Genomic DNA, 16209 nt, shown 5'->3' with positions numbered 1-16209 from the left:
CTGTTCTGTCGTGCTCAATTGCTCTCTGTTCTCTCGCGCTCACTCGCGCTCACTCGCGCTCTCTTTCTCTTCTCTCTCTCTCTGTTCTCTTGATCTCTCTCTCTCTCTCTGTTCTCTCGCTGTTCTCTCTCTGTTCGCTCGCTCTTTCTGTCTCTCTGTTCTCTCGCTCTCTCTCTGTTCTCTCTCTCTCTGTTCTCTTGCTCTCTGTTCTCTCGCTGTTCTCTCTCTGTTCTCTCGCTCTTTCTGTCTCTGTTCGCTCGCTCTTTCTGTCTCTCTGTTCTCGCTCTCTCTCTGTTCTCTCTCTCTCCATGGTTAACACACGGCTAACAAACTGCTTGACCGTCACTGCTGCTCTGTTTCCCTTGATCTCCTGTGATGCTGTATTTTATCTTACATCTCACACACCATGCCATCTAAAACCATCACTTCTCTCATCATCTGGTCAAACAACGATCAAGGCAGAACAAACGCCCGGTGAAAGATTTCAAATGGTACATGAATCCAGGTCTGTTTGTTTTAACCCCTTCACCACCACCACCGCCACCACCGCCACCGCGACCCATCCATCACCCATCCACAGTATCTCACCCCACCAACCACTGTTGTTAACCCTGCGTTGTCTCCCCTCTACCTGCACAGCCCCAGACACCACAGACAAACAGCACCAAAAACAGCATAGTCACCAGCCCTAAAGGAAACGTCCCTACTCCTGTTCTGGTATTTACTTTTAATCCTCCCTCCTCCCTCTGCCGGTCTGTCTGTCCGTTTAACCGTCTATCTGTTGCCTGTCTCTTTTGACTGTTTGTCCGTCCATCCCTCCTTTCGTCCTATTTCCTTTTCTCCCTCCCTCTTCCCCTGTCGGTTGTTTGTTGTCACTTTAGAGCAGCTGTGGTTGGCTAGATGGCTCTCCGTTGTCTCTGTCAAGTGTGTGTCTGATGCTTTCTGTAGGAGAGAAGCCAGAAATGCCAGGTTGTGTCAAAAAGTGCTTCCCTGTTAAAGATTGCCACCGTGTGTTATAGAGATTTGCCAACTGTTGCTTCACTGTAACCAACTGTTACTGTGTGCGTTTCCTTCCATGATGTTCCAGTCTTTGATTATCTTGCTATTTTTCGACAGGAGAGGAGCAGAGATCTGAGACTGTGGGTGGTTGTTTGTCTCTTGTCTGACACTCACCTCTCTTCCCTATAGCAGAGATCGACAGAACATTGGTGAAACATTATGCCAATAAAACTGCTGGTTGTAAAACTACTTGGGAGCATGGTGCAACACCAGCGTTTCAATGTGGGGCTGTTTTCCACGCTGGTTAGATATCCTGAATATATTCACTCTTAAATAACCTTGGATAAAAGTGTCTGCTAAATTAACTTATATTACTGAATCACTGCCTCTCCTGTGACTAGTTGTTCATTTGGGTGGCCTATAGTGAACCATGTGGAGGATCCGCCTGACTTCTGGGTGATGTGAGGGCACTAGACACTTAACAGGGATCATGCCAGTTCAAGAAGAGAGCTGGAGAAAGATAGGGGGGGGGGGGGGGGGAATGACAGGCATTCTACCATACACAACACCAGCACAACAAATGCAGCCATATATCAGCATATTTTTAGGAGCCCTCACATTTGCCCTTTAATGCTTGGTGTGTGTGTGTGTGTGTGGGGGGGGGGGGGGGGCTCTGCTACCGTAGCTCATTATTGGGCTATTTGGTGCTGTAACCTCCTCTATTATACTGCAGTTCCTGTAGTTGTTATAGATACTCTAAGTAAAATCTCACATAATCTCTCTTTTGATGCAGAATATTTTCCCCAAACGTATAGACAGTGGTTTAGAGGTACAGGAAGTTTAGGTAATTGGTGTTGTAGTAGTATTTGAAAGCCTCTGGGAAAGAACTAGTTATGCAATCGGACTTGTGCATAAAGTATGAGGCAGTGTGAGGTAGACTAGGTTTATTAGTGCCCGACAGTGATTATAAGCCTTATCCTCTTTAAAATATCACACAAACCCCTCTTCTTCTTCTTTTTTGTTTTTTAAACTGTCAGTCAGTCCCTCCCTGACTTGTTCTCTCTCTCTCTCTGCTTGTTCCTCAAGCTGTTGCCCCTGGTGACAGTTGTCATGACAATAATGTCATCATCATGCAGGAGACAGCTGGCTGGTGATTGGTCATCGGGAGGTGTCACGGCCTAGGGGGGTTGCGCTCAGGATGGTGTGGTGGAAAGTGTGTGCAGCGTGTGTCCCCGTGTGTCATGTGTGTCAAACACGTCTTCTAACACAACTGTCAGAAGAGAGTGGGAGAGGGAGGGGGGAAAAGAGGTAGAAGGGGCAAGAGATGAAAAGAGAGAAAGTTGGAGAGGAAATAGCATTACAAGGATATAGTCATTATCTACTTGGCTGTTTAGATGTTTACAAAAACATCCTTCTAAGGCAGGTTGGGTCCTGTCAGAGTGTAATGTAATTTCAGAGTAGCTGTTATTTACCACGACAGCACTGCAAACTCTTCTGTATCGCGTAAACACACTCAGTTGCAGACACTGATGTACCCATCCACTACAGTACAACGCTCGAATTGTAATGACCTCAATTCACTCTTCAGTCTCCAGTTTGGACAAAACCACTGTGCCGAAGAACGGCTAAAAGCAGCGGATGGCCTCGATGGGTTAGTCATCACCTGCCGGGTGGCGATGAACGGGGGCGATTAAACATGTGGAATCGTCGGTAAATGCTGGCCAAAGGCAATAGGACGGCTACCCGATGCCTTTAAGTGTTCGTCATACTCTGGAAATGAACCAGCTGTAGCTGCCAAATGTGGTGACTCTATTTCAGGACAGTTTCCATGAGATTGTGCCCAAATTACCCAAATGTTATGTGTCAGGTGCAGTCCGTTCAGGAGGATAACTGTAGTTGGGGCTTCTTCATACTGTATGGTTTACTGTACACTATGTTCTTTTTTAGGATGCAACATTCCTGCAGGGTTTCTGTGACGTTATTGTGTGTGTGTGTGTGTGTGTAACTGTGTGGCACAGACTTTTCTCTCTGCGTTTCAGCAATGTTTCTCTTCCAATGCTCAGAGCATGTGTGTGTTTTCTGAATTGACAAAAATTGACAGTCCTCAGCTCATCCACCCCCTCAACTCTATCACTCCAGAAGAATCTTCATCCCTCCTTCACCTCTAGCCGTAACCAGTTTTCTCGCCTTTTGGCTTCATCATCTTTCTACATACATACCTCTCGCTCTCTTTTTCACACTTTCTCTCTACCTGTTTCCCCTCCCCTCTTTTTTTTATCTCTACCTCTCTCTCCCATCTTTCTGTTTTCATCCTTCCTCATCTCTCTCCTTTTCTCCATCTCCCTCTCGCTCTCTCTCTCTCCATCTCCCTCCATATCTCTCTCTCTCCCTCCATCCCTCTCTTTCTGTAGGAGCCTCAGACCACTGTTATCCATAATCCAGTGGATGGGACTAAGGTACATCCCCCTTCTCCTGTCCTCCCTCTCATCCTCTCTTTGATCTGCTCCCCCCCCCCCCGTTCCACATCTTTGTGTGTGTGTCATTACAGAGGCGTGTACTGTAGGCTCTGTGTGCCTGTGTTTGTGTGTGTGGGTGTGTGCAATTATGCACTGTTATTTATGTTTTATCCAGCACCCCGCTATGCACATCTCTAATAGCGTGTATAATGAGTATGCAGGTGTGTGTGTTTGCGTGGAGACAATTTCAACACACTAATGTCAATTGGAAACCAATAGTTTGATTGGTTAAACGTAGATCTTTGAATGTAGAAATGTGCTCAATGTTAGTCCATACAGTTCTTCAGGGAGTTAAATGTGTTACAGACAGCGACAGGCAGATTTACGAACCATTTCTTTATTAACACCTCTCATTCACTAACCTTTCAAATCAAACCGCTATAGTTCTGTCCCTTTATGTTGTATTTATTGAGGTGCAAAGTTACTTTACACTGAGGCAAATTCTTACAGAACTGTGTGTGTGTGTGTGTGTGCGTGTGTACACAATACTGTCCCCATGTGGCCTTGCTTAGTACACCAGAACTACAGGATTTATGCAATAGCCTGAAACCAACCAATGGCCTTGTGTAAATCATCACAGCTTTCACCCCACTGGACACAAACTGGTTGAATCAACAACGTTTCTACGTAATTTATCAATGTATTCTGATGTGGAATCTACTTGCAAAATACATTGGATTTGAAAAAAGTAATCCATGTAAACTGTTGTTTTGATGTTGAAATTTCAACTACAGGATTATGTCATGGTAACCAAATTTCAACATAGACACATCTTGTATAAAACATGTTGAATTTGTACCTTTAAAACAAAGTCAGATCTTTAACAATATCAGATAAAAACTATAGGCTGGGCAGCACCTCCTACTGGAGAATTGATCTATCTACAGCTACCCATTGGTCTCCCATCCAGGCTTTTAACCAAGCCCAGCTATGATGTTTGACTATTACCAATGTGCTTTATCGTGAGAGTGATTGTTACGAGATCTCGACTTAAAAACTAAATAGATTCAATGTTGCTTTCGAAGTCATTCCAAATAATAGCTTTTTCAGAGCAAATTACGTCTGTATAGCGTTTGCTCATCAACAGCGGTTGTTTCAATTCAACCCAGAATTCAACAAAAATTGACAATACAATCGGCCAAGGGTTTCAAGCTCTAGTTGATTTAAAATGCAATGATCCTTAGTGATCTTTTTGGTTGTCAACGCATTTGAAGGAGATGCATCCACTGCTTGGATATAGTTCCATCTGTGCCACTGACTTAGTCTGGCTTTAATTCCAGTTTGTACAAATGAATAACTGATATGTTCTAATCACGTCTCCATGTCAACCAAAAATCTTTTAAAAAAATAGGACAAAATCAAAGTACTTTATTTGAAGTGTATTAAAAGGTTGATTTGATTTAGTCCAGTTCTTTAACTTAGATTTTTGGTTGAGATGGAGACATGAATCCAACATATCAATGATTAATGTGTAGACAAATTAAAGCCAGACTAAGTCAGTGGCACAGATGGAACTATCCAAGCTGTAGATACGGTACATCTCCTTTAAATGTTGATATTTGGTTGCGTTGACAACCAAACTGAATATAGGTTGTAATCTCATTGATCAATGTCTCAACTAAATATTACCCAATTATCCATGTTGAAATGACATGGAGTGCCCATTGGAACCAGCCTAATCTTGCAATAGCTCACACATTCTGTTAAGTGGAATGAAACAGTCACTCGGTCTGCTTGACCAGGCTAGGGTTGGCATTGTGAGCTTGTACAGTGTTTATGTTTGTAATGTAGGCTATATGTTTCAGCTGGTTTCATGACTATTTCCTTATGTCTATCTATCTATCAATCTGTCTGATCTGTTTGTCAGTGACAGTCTCTTTTCGTGTTCTGTATGTAGCCTATGCAATAGAGCTATGCCTTGCATCCCAAATGGCACCCTTTTCACCTTGTAGTGCACTACTTTTGAAGACTCTAGTCAAAAGTTGTGCACTATATAGGGAATAGTGTGCCATTTGTTGCACATCCTATGTCTGGGAGGGGGAAGAACAACACACACACACACACACACACACACACACACACACACACACACACACAGGTGACCTCTTCTCTCTTTCTCACACGACACTCTGTGGAATTCTCCAGTGTAAAAGTGTTTCCAAATGAGGGCCCAGTATCCATATCCTATCATGCTGGGGAATAGGCCCATTTAATCCACTAATTGGAAACCAGAGCTCCTTAGGCTTGCATCCCAAATGGCACCCCATTCCCAACATTGTGCACTACTTTTGACCATGGTTCATAGGGCATTGGTCAAAAGTAGTGCACTGTATAGGGAATATGGTGCCATATTGGAAAAAGTCTCAAACTTTTCCTCTGGCAGGTCAGGGGAGAGATACAGCATTTCGCAGAGAGAAACAGCTTAGGCTAGTAGTGTAATGGAAGAGAATAGATTGGTGAATGGATGCCACATTGATGCCTGCCACATATAATTCATGTATCTCTGTGGCCTGCCCTCACATCTCTATCTAGTGGCAGGCTGCACAGACATAGACAGATGAAGTGGGAGTGAAGATAGAAATGGAATGACTAAAACGGGTATCCCCATTCAGGTCAATGTTCTGTGATAGGTGGGGATTCTATATCTATGGGAGTGGAAGTGATCAGAAGGGGCGAATAGTTGGAAGCTGTAGCTGGGAATTCATGTTTCCTCAGGCAAGGCAAGGCTATGTTAACACCCATACTCTGGCGGTATTAGAGAGACACACACACACACACACACACAAGCACACACATGTTGATGGGATTAGGCAGCAGGGGGACTAGAAGGTGGATGGGAGGAGGGAGGGGGTCAAGCTGAGGTAAAGAGTTAGAGGTTAGATCCTGAAGTGATGCAGCTTTCTGTGGGATGCCCATGGGTGAGTTTACTGACAGGAAACAGGTTCACGCTTTCAGCTAAATGCTTTTGTCAGATGTAATGTAATTTATTGAAGTCATGGTCTGCTTTTTTGTCGAAGTCAAGGTCTGTTCATTGTTTACTGTGTCTCTGTGAGTCATCCTGAATACTGTTCGGTGTCTCCTACAGTAGGATCTTAATTTGATAACCTTATAGCAGGAGAACTTTCCTGCAATGCAGGACATTTTTTCCTTGTAGTGTATTTGAGATTTAAAAAGGCTTCTGAAGTTTGTAATTTCTACTTTGACATTTCAGACTTGATTTTCCCTTACGAAAAAATCTAGCAACCACAAGTATTTTCGTTAACTATAATCCACATAATAATTCACATTTCCTGTTGCTGCAGGATTATTTTCCTGCTGTAGCAAACTGGCTCAAATGAAGATCCTATATCTGAATACCTCAATCCTTGTTGGTCCCTCTAAGACAGATATGAGACGTTGACTAAACTTACACTCATCCCAAAGGTGGTTTGTCTGTCATTTGATTCATTGATTCATTGATTTTAATTAATTGAACGTGGATTTGATTTAACGAAGCAATAACAAGAGTTGCAATTGAGTTAGCGATTTGCATGTTTTGTGTGTTCTTAAAGAAGTGTGTGTTTCAATAGCCGCGTGGGTGTGTGAATGTGTGGGTGTATTTGTGTGCCTGCACGTACGTGTGTGTCTCGAGTGTGTTCCTCTCTGATGGTGCTTCTCCCTCCCCTCCGTAGGAATCATCTGACAGCAGCAACACGGTGGAGGACGAAGATGTCAAAGGTAAGAACTGGAGACCCTAGGAGACAGTAGAGAGACCGGTCAAGGTAGCGCACTGTACCCAGTAGAGTACACAGGAGCTGAGTGTAGAGAGAGACAATATCATGTGGTTTGAAATAAGATCTGTGTGGATGGGTTTGTTGTGTATGCGTGTCCTTCTGAGCCACTGTACAAAGAGGAGCTGCTCAAAAGCAGGTCATCACCCGTGAGTGCAGCATTTCGTTGTGTGTGAAACCACTGCTAGACCCTGTCGCCAAATCTACACTGGAGTTGCTTACCAAGAAGACAGTGAATGTTCCTGAGTGGCAGAGTTACAGTTTTGACTTAAATCTGCTTGAAAACAGAGAACAGAGCCTCATGTCTTGCTCTTCATTGAAATAAGAGGCCTAATATTAGTACTATGCATGCCAGTCTCTCTTGGCTAAGAGTTGAGGAAAGACTGACTGCATCACTTCCTAGTTGTTTGCACTGACACACACACACACTTACCACTAGACAAGCCACCTGGGGTCTTTTCACAGTCCCCAGGTCCAGAACAAATTCAAGAAGACGTACAGTATTATACAGAGCCATGAGTGTATGGAACTCCCTTCCATCTCGTTTAGCTCAAGTGAACAGCAAACCTGGTTAAAAAAAACAAATAAAGCAACATCTCACGTCACAACGCCTCTCCCCAATGTGAGCTACTTGTTGTGTGTATGTACTGGCATGTACAGTATGTGTGACTGATAGATGCACACACTACAGTACATGTTGATGTATGTAAATTGTAGTCTTTTGTCTGTACTGTATTTTTCTTTGTGTCGGACCCCAGTAAGACAAGCTGTCACCATTGGCGTTGGCTAATGGGGAAACCTAATATATAAAAATATATATATATATAAAATGAAATCTATGAAAGACTTGAAAATGGCTGTTTAGCCATGAACCCCAACACCTAGACACAGCTTGAAGAATTTTTCAAAGGAAACGTTTGGAAATATTGCACAATCCAAGTGTGAAAAGCTCTTAGACTAACTCAAGAAGATCGCTGCCGAAGGTGTTTCTGACATGCATTGACTCAGGTGGGTGAATACTTATCTAATCAAAGTATTTTTTTTAAATCTAATTTTTCTCTCTCACATTGACATGACAAAGTATTTTGTGTAGATCATTGAATTTTTTTCTCTCTCAATTAAATCAACTTTAATCCCACTTTGCAACACAATAGAATGTGAAGAAATCCAAGGAATACACACTGTACAGATCTGCCAATCTGGTGTGTATGCGCGTGTTCATGAGCTGAGAACAATAAGATCTCCCTAAAGCAGGTCACTATTGTGCTGGTCCCAGTGTGAAGTATTACAGGGTTTCCCAACTGGCGGCCCGACAATATGTTAGACATAAAAGACTGTCGAAACCCTCAGGAAATCAGCTCCAAATGATTTTAATTGAAGAAATCTCTTCCCAAGTGTTCCCGCACATAATACAGAGACATATGACCGTACACAAATGTAAGCAACGGTTTGAAATGATTATGTTTTAGTCCAACGTTTAGGCTTCTCGCGGTCAATTTGCAAGCTACAAATGATTTGTAATTATGTTCCGTCCCCCCCCAGACCATCGTTCAAGAACCAAACGGCCCCGCGGCTGAATCTAGTTGATGACCCCTGACATATTGTATTGTACCTTCCTTTTATGCTCCAACCCCAACATCCTAGCCCCCAAAGTAAGAGTGGGCTGTTTTGTACCGTCCTTCTCTGTGCTACTGCCAGGTATCCAGCTCCCTGCACTAGTAGCCCCCCGCAGCAGCAGGCCAAGGGCACCTTGTGTATATATTTAGCCTGTGGCAGGAAACAGAGCCGTGTGGAGGAGTTGGAGACACATTTCTGTAGCAGCGCCACCTGGGGTACATCGCACTAGAGCGCTAATAGATGTGCTGTTACTGTAGTGTAAGTCTCACTGCTTTAGTCTGATGTGATCATGAAATGAATCTACTCGACTGAGCTGAGAGAGAGTACGGCATGGGAGTTTGGTTGGATTTGTGCTCGTGCTCGTTTTAATAGGCTATCTGGTTGTGTGTGTTTTGGATTTCTTAGATTGTAAGGGTGCGTGTGTCTTAGATTGTAAGGGTATGTCTGTGTGTGTGTGCGTATAATGTTTGTGTGTGTTTGTGTGTGTTCATGCGTGCTTGCGATTGTGAAGAGACAATGAAGAGTCGGCTGGTATGTAAAGTGAACTGGATTTGCTCATAGTTTATTTTGGGTTTGTGGACTGTTGAACTGGGCAGAATACCGCCTCCTGTACTACAGTACACTATATATCTGTATGGTACGGTATGTTCCTGGTATGTTCGTCTTTACTCTCTGAATAGGAGATCACGTGCTGCGCTTCCTCCTGTCTACTGTATTCGACAGTATTACTGTGTTAGACAGTAGACAGATCACTAGTTCCAAGCAGTCAGAGGAATGGCATTGTGCTTGGTTGGAAAGCCTGTGCTGTAGACAGATATGTCTAGGTCACAGATGCCGGTATTAATCTGTGTTACTGCTATTCCCAGTTATCATGGTCCGCTTCCGAAATTACACCCTATTGCCTACATAGTGCCCAGAGCCATGGTCAAATGTAGTGCATATACACTGAGTGTACAACACATTTAGAATGTCTGCTCTTTCCATGACAGACTGACCAGGTGACTCCAGGTGAAAGCTACTATCCCTTTTTGATGTCATTTGTTAAATCCACTTCAATCCGTGTAGATGAATGTTGGAGGAGACAGGTTAAAGAAGGATTTTCATGCGTTGAGACATGGATTGTGTGTGTGTGTGCCATTCAGAGGGTGAATGGGCAAGACACACTCAACAGTTTCCCCTGTGTTTCAAGAATGGTCCACCGGCCAACTTGACACAACTGTGGGAGTCAGCATGGACCATCATCCCTGAGGAGCGCATTCAACAGCTTGTCGAGTCCATGCCTCGACAAATTGAGGCCGTTCCTGAGGGCAGAGGGGAAGGGTGCAAACTCAATATTAGGAAGGTGTTCCTAATGTTATATAATCTGTGTATAGGGAATAGGGTGGGACACATCCATAGTCATTATCACTGTAATCATAATTATATGGGTGACAGCCTGACCATTAACTTCCCAATAAACCACATAACCAATCAGGTACCTTATTGACATCTTACCACAACATAGGCCTAAGGGGAAATGGAAAAGACATTGGGAGGTGTTTAATTCCTCACGCACACACATGCGCACACACACACACACTGCCTTCAAATACGTATAATAATACACCTGTTCTACTGTTTACAGAACATAAACTTGATTAAAGCTCGGAAATCATCAGCAGGTTTTTTTATCCCTTTGTTTCCATCCACCTGCTCAATCTTGTGTTTCTTTCTTGTATTAGTTCATTCTTTCATTCATTCACCCTCTCCTTCTTTTCCCTCTATCTCTTCTCATTAATCTGTCGTGTGTGTGTGTGTGTGTGTGTGTGATCAGGGAAGAGTATAGACAGTTCAGTAAAGACCGAGTCCCAGCCTGACACCTTTGCCCCACAGCCCCAGGTCTCCTCGCCCGCTGTGTACTGTAAGTCAGCACACCCCGAAGTGCAGTGTGACGCACACACACACACATACCCACTTCCGTATAGACGCTCAGACACACAAGACTTAGGGCTAACACAACCCCACTGTGTGTACACTCACCATCATATCATCTTTTTAGAACACTGAAACCTTGAATGATGAGTGGCTTGACTAGGGTTGCAAAGCTACCGGTAATCTACCGAAGTTACCAGAATCTGTGTTGATTTTGGTCATTAACAGAAAATGCATGGCAATCTATGGTAACTTTGGTAATTTACGCTTTAATAACCATTTTAAAAGCATTCATACGTATATACAGTGCCTTGCGAAAGTATTCGGCCCCCTTGAACTTTGCGACCTTTTGCCACATTTCAGGCTTCAAACAAAGATATAAAACTGTATTTTTTTTGTGAAGAATCAACAACAAGTGGGACACAATCATGAAGTGGAACGACATTTATTGGATATTTCAAACGTTTTTAACAAATCAAAAACGGAAAAATTGGGCGTGCAAAATTATTCAGCCCCCTTAAGTTAATACTTTGTAGCGCCACCTTTTGCTGCGATTACAGCTGTAAGTCGCTTGGGGTATGTCTCTATCAGTTTTGCACATCGAGAGACTGACATTTTTTCCCATTCCTCCTTGCAAAACAGCTCGAGCTCAGTGAGGTTGGATGGAGAGCATTTGTGAACAGCAGTTTTCAGTTCTTTCCACAGATTCTCGATTGGATTCAGGTCTGGACTTTGACTTGGCCATTCTAACACCTGGATATGTTTATTTTTGAACCATTCCATTGTAGATTTTGCTTTATGTTTTGGATCATTGTCTTGTTGGAAGACAAATCTCCGTCCCAGTCTCAGGTCTTTTGCAGACTCCATCAGGTTTTCTTCCAGAATGGTCCTGTATTTGGCTCCATCCATCTTCCCATCAATTTTAACCATCTTCCCTGTCCCTGCTGAAGAAAAGCAGGCCCAAACCATGATGCTGCCACCACCATGTTTGACAGTGGGGATGGTGTGTTCAGGGTGATGAGCTGTGTTGCTTTTACGCCAAACATAACGTTTTGCATTGTTGCCAAAAAGTTCAATTTTGGTTTCATCTGACAAGAGCACCTTCTTCCACATGTTTAGTGTGTCTCCCAGGTGGCTTGTGGCAAACTTTAAACAACACTTTTTATGGATATCTTTAAGAAATGGCTTTCTTCTTGCCACTCTTCCATAAAGGCCAGATTTGTGCAATATACGACTGATTGTTGTCCTATGGACAGAGTCTCCCACCTCAGCTGTAGATCTCTGCAGTTCATCCAGAGTGATCATGGGCCTCTTGGCTGCATCTCTGATCAGTCTTCTCCTTGTATGAGCTGAAAGTTTAGAGGGACGGCCAGGTCTTGGTAGATTTGCAGTGGTCTGATACTCCTTCCATTTCAATATTATCGCTTGCACAGTGCTCCTTGGGATGTTTAAAGCTTGGGAAATCTTTTTGTATCCAAATTCGGCTTTAAACTTCTTCACAACAGTATCTCGGACCTGCCTGGTGTGTTCCTTGTTCTTCATGATGCTCTCTGCGCTTTTAACGGACCTCTGAGACTATCACAGTGCAGGTGCATTTATACGGAGACTTGATTACACACAGGTGGATTTTATTTATCATCATTAGTCATTTAGGTCAACATTGGATCATTCAGAGATCCTCACTGAACTTCTGGAGAGATTTGCTGCACTGAAAGTAAAGGGGCTGAATAATTTTGCACGCCCAATTTTTCAGTTTTTGATTTGTTAAAAAAGTTTGAAATATCCAATAAATGTCGTTCCACTTCATGATTGTGTCCCACTTGTTGTTGATTCTTCACAAAAAAATACAGTTTTATATCTTTATGTTTGAAGCCTGAAATGTGGCAAAAGGTCGCAAAGTTCAAGGGGGGCGAATACTTTCGCAAGGCACTGTATATATATCTGTGTCCATATTGTCGGAGTTTCTAGTAGATAGACCATATGCTTCAAGAGAAAATTATGATATTAAAAAAGCATCTAATCACATAATTCAGTTAATATAAAAAGTATCTAATCAACATCTTTATTTTCAGAATTTTTTGGGGCCGGATTCAAAACCATTTAGACTCAGGCATAAATGTGCACACAGGCCACACAATGGCATCCTGTAAATTAACTCTGCAACTCTTCCAGCTTTTGACTATTTTTCACAACTGCCACCAGTTTGACACCAAAACATCAATGACAACAAATACATATTAGTAAAATAATATTAGTATTAGTAAAATATATATAGTACATACATACATACATACATACATACATACATACATACATACATACATACATACATACATACATACATACATACATACATATACTGAGCAAAAACATCAACGCAACATGTAAAGTGTTGGTCCCATGTTTCATGAGCTGAAATTAAATATCCCATAATTTTTCCATATGCACAAAAACCTTATTTCTTTCAAATGTTGTGCTCAAATTTGTTTACATCTGTTAGTGAACATTTCTCCTTTGTCAATATAATCCATCCACCTGACAGGTGTGGCATATCAATCAAGAAGCTGATTAAATCGCATGATCATTACACACCTTGTGCTGGGGACAATAAAAGGCCACTCTAAAATATGCAGGTTTGTCACACAACACAATGCAACAGATGTCTCAAGATTTGAGGGAGTGTGCTATTGGCATGCTGACTGCAGGAATGTCCACCAGAACTGTTGCCAGAGAATTTAATGTCCATTTCTCTACCATAAGCCGCTTCAAACTGTGAAATCCATTGATTCGTTTTTTATTTCAATTGACTGATTTTCTTATATGAACTGTCACGCAGTAAAATCGTTGAAATTGTTGCATGGTACATTTGATATATTTTTTTCAGTATACAGTATGTATATAAAGGATATTTCATGCAGAAACCCTCATATTAAAAACCAATGACATTCACTAAGTTGATGGTTATATTTAGGATAATGTTTAACTGCTTTGTCATTAAAAATTTTATTTAACAATTACTTATTTTGTTCACATAATAAGGGCCAGAGATAATAACTGACAACTGTGATCTGAAGGACCCAAAAAGCCCACTAGATGTAATTTTATAAAATTCAAAAAACTTTGAAAGTTACCAAAATTCAGGTAATTTACTTTGAAAGTTGCCACTAAAATACACTCCCTTTGCAACCCTAGGCTTGTGTGACAAAAAAGGGGCTTAGGTGTTGGGCATGGCAGGGGCGTGGCAATGGGCGGCGCGGCTGAATTTTAGAGAACATTTTAGAGGCCCCCCCCCCCATCTTGTGTGAAGAAATGTAGAGATTTTTTATATATGTATTTTTCAAGCCAATTTCCTGCAATTCTACAAATTTCTCCACGGAGCTGAGAAGTGTTTCCAGTTTTAAAACTACCTTCCTGTGAATCTACACATTTTGCCATGGAGCCGAGAGAAAATGTTGCAAATTTCCTGCTATTCTACATATTCTGCCATGGAGCCAAGAGAACATTTGTCTTTTTTAAAGCTAATTTTCTGCGATTCTATGCAAATGGCTAATGCTGTTTTTAACATAACAATTTCAATACTGCAAAAAGTATTGTTTTAGTAATGTTTTTTAATTTTCTCTGACTGTCTAACTAATTTTGGTGATTGTTAGTTCTCAAAGATTATATTATTGAAAAAATATATAGGTCGATTATCTTCTCTACAAATTTTATTTCTGGGTTATGTCGTTTAACCTTTTACTGCAGTGGGCTAAATCAGGGTAGTCTTAAACAAATCTACTTTGAAAGAGAAGTATACAACTCACACACATGGTCATGTGTTTAAAAAAAGACACCATGTACCATGTCAGATATAGAGTTGAAATGTATTCGGTTTAAAGTTTTCATCCCAATATTACACTTTATATACATCACAGAACACTGAAATATATCAAAACTTTTCGACATAGAAACACTGGATTTTCATCCGTTTTCTTAATAATTTTATTCATTATGAAATCATGAAAAATATTAGTAACATTCCACCCATGAAGCCAAAGAGGGCACTTTTGGTCATTGGCTGCAGGAAATGAGGGCTACGTTCATACTGAAAGCGTTTGTCCATCAAGAAAATCTATTTGGAAAAACGCTTAGGCGGCCCGGCCCACCCAAGGATTTCAAAGGCCAATATAAATGTCAAACACAGTCCTGTCCTTAGACTGTTGTGAATAAAGTCTGTATTAGGAAAAGATGACTAGATACACCACACTGTCTGTCACATTCAACTCAGTGACTAAACTTAACTATTAGCCTAAAAGCATAGCTGTCTGTGGCATCCATGTAGAGAGATTTAAAGATGCACACACTGATCTGATGCATCTCATCATTCACTCCTCCCCTCTCCATCTCCACCCGACCATCCCCCTCTCCTGTCTTTTGATTTGGAGCCATCCCTATTCCGCCCACAATGTGTTTGTGTGTATAGCAGCTCACTGTCTCCCTCGTGTGGACAAAGTGTGGACAGAACCGCAACCTTGAGGCATCATAGTCCCAATGGACGCATGCAGGGATTCTGTTTCTGCCTGCGCTATCCTTATTTTTGGCATGCCGTCTTCTGTGTGAATCTATTCAGTTTCTTTTTCAGTTCATTCATATCCCCCCCCCCCCCCCCCCAGCCACCAAGCTGTCAGACCTGTTTGGCGTTGTACGCAAGGCATCAGGGCCCATGTCTGACGGGGAAGGGGCCACCAGCACACCTCCACCCCCTCCAGCCAACCCCTCTGTCGCCGCCTCCCCACCCATGGCTCACACCCCCATGCAGCGTAAGTGACTATAGCAGGACCAGAGTATTTAGACAAATAGGGGCGCATCAGAAATGGAACCCTATTCACTCATAAGTGAAGGATCAGTGTTTTGAGAGGTCTTCATGAATATGTTTCATATTCTTCCTTCTATGTCAGTTTGTAATAAGTCAATTTTGAATGGAACATGTCCCTTTTCTGTTTATACTTTAAAATAAAAATGTTTATTTCACCATCATTTAATTTTGTGATCTTTTCTACCCCTACACCTTCTCCCTCTTTCTCCTGCTCCTTTGCGCTCTCTCTCTCTCTCTCTCTTTCTCTATCCCTCTCTCTCTCTCTCTCTCTCTCTCTCTTTCTCTATCCCTCTCTCTCTCTCTCTCTCTCTCTCTTTCTCTATCCCTCCCTCCCTCCCTCCCTCCCTCCTCTCCTCTCTCTCTCTCTATCCCTCTCTCTCTCTCTCTCTATCCCTCTCTCTCTCTCTACTATACCCTCCCTCCCTCTCTCTCTCTTTCTCTATCCCTCTCTTTCTCTATCCCTCCCTCCCTCTCTCTCTCTCTCTCTCTCTCTCTCTCTCTCTCTCTATCCCTCTCTCTCTCTCTCTCTCTCTCTCTCTCT

The 16209-nt window shown here is 42.3% G+C and overlaps 1 protein-coding gene across 50 annotated transcripts in view; it reads left to right on the top strand.

The window, feature by feature from the left end:
• The window catches only part of camk2b1 (calcium/calmodulin-dependent protein kinase (CaM kinase) II beta 1), an 89111-nt gene that overhangs the window by 62941 nt on the left and 9961 nt on the right, over nucleotides 1-16209 (top strand). For 15 of the 50 annotated variants that reach the window (XR_004205826.1, XR_004205805.1, XR_004205837.1 and 12 more), the window contains 5 exons: nucleotides 640-717; nucleotides 3411-3455; nucleotides 7187-7232; nucleotides 10716-10802; nucleotides 15466-15612. Coding sequence is in view for 20 of the 50 variants with exons in the window: in XM_031807097.1 (XP_031662957.1) it covers nucleotides 640-717; nucleotides 3411-3455; nucleotides 7187-7232 (169 nt within the window). In the remaining 30 variants the exon portion in view is untranslated. The remainder of the gene's footprint in view (nucleotides 1-639; nucleotides 718-3410; nucleotides 3456-7186; nucleotides 7233-10715; nucleotides 10803-15465; nucleotides 15613-16209) is intronic. The other 35 variants (XR_004205844.1, XR_004205828.1, XR_004205820.1 and 32 more) reach the window with 10 other exon arrangements.

This window comes from Oncorhynchus kisutch, linkage group LG3, assembly GCF_002021735.2.
Source record: "Oncorhynchus kisutch isolate 150728-3 linkage group LG3, Okis_V2, whole genome shotgun sequence".
Lineage (NCBI taxonomy): Eukaryota > Metazoa > Chordata > Actinopteri > Salmoniformes > Salmonidae > Oncorhynchus > Oncorhynchus kisutch.
Note: the sequence above shows the minus strand (reverse complement) of the source record. Positions and strands in the feature narration are given on the sequence as shown.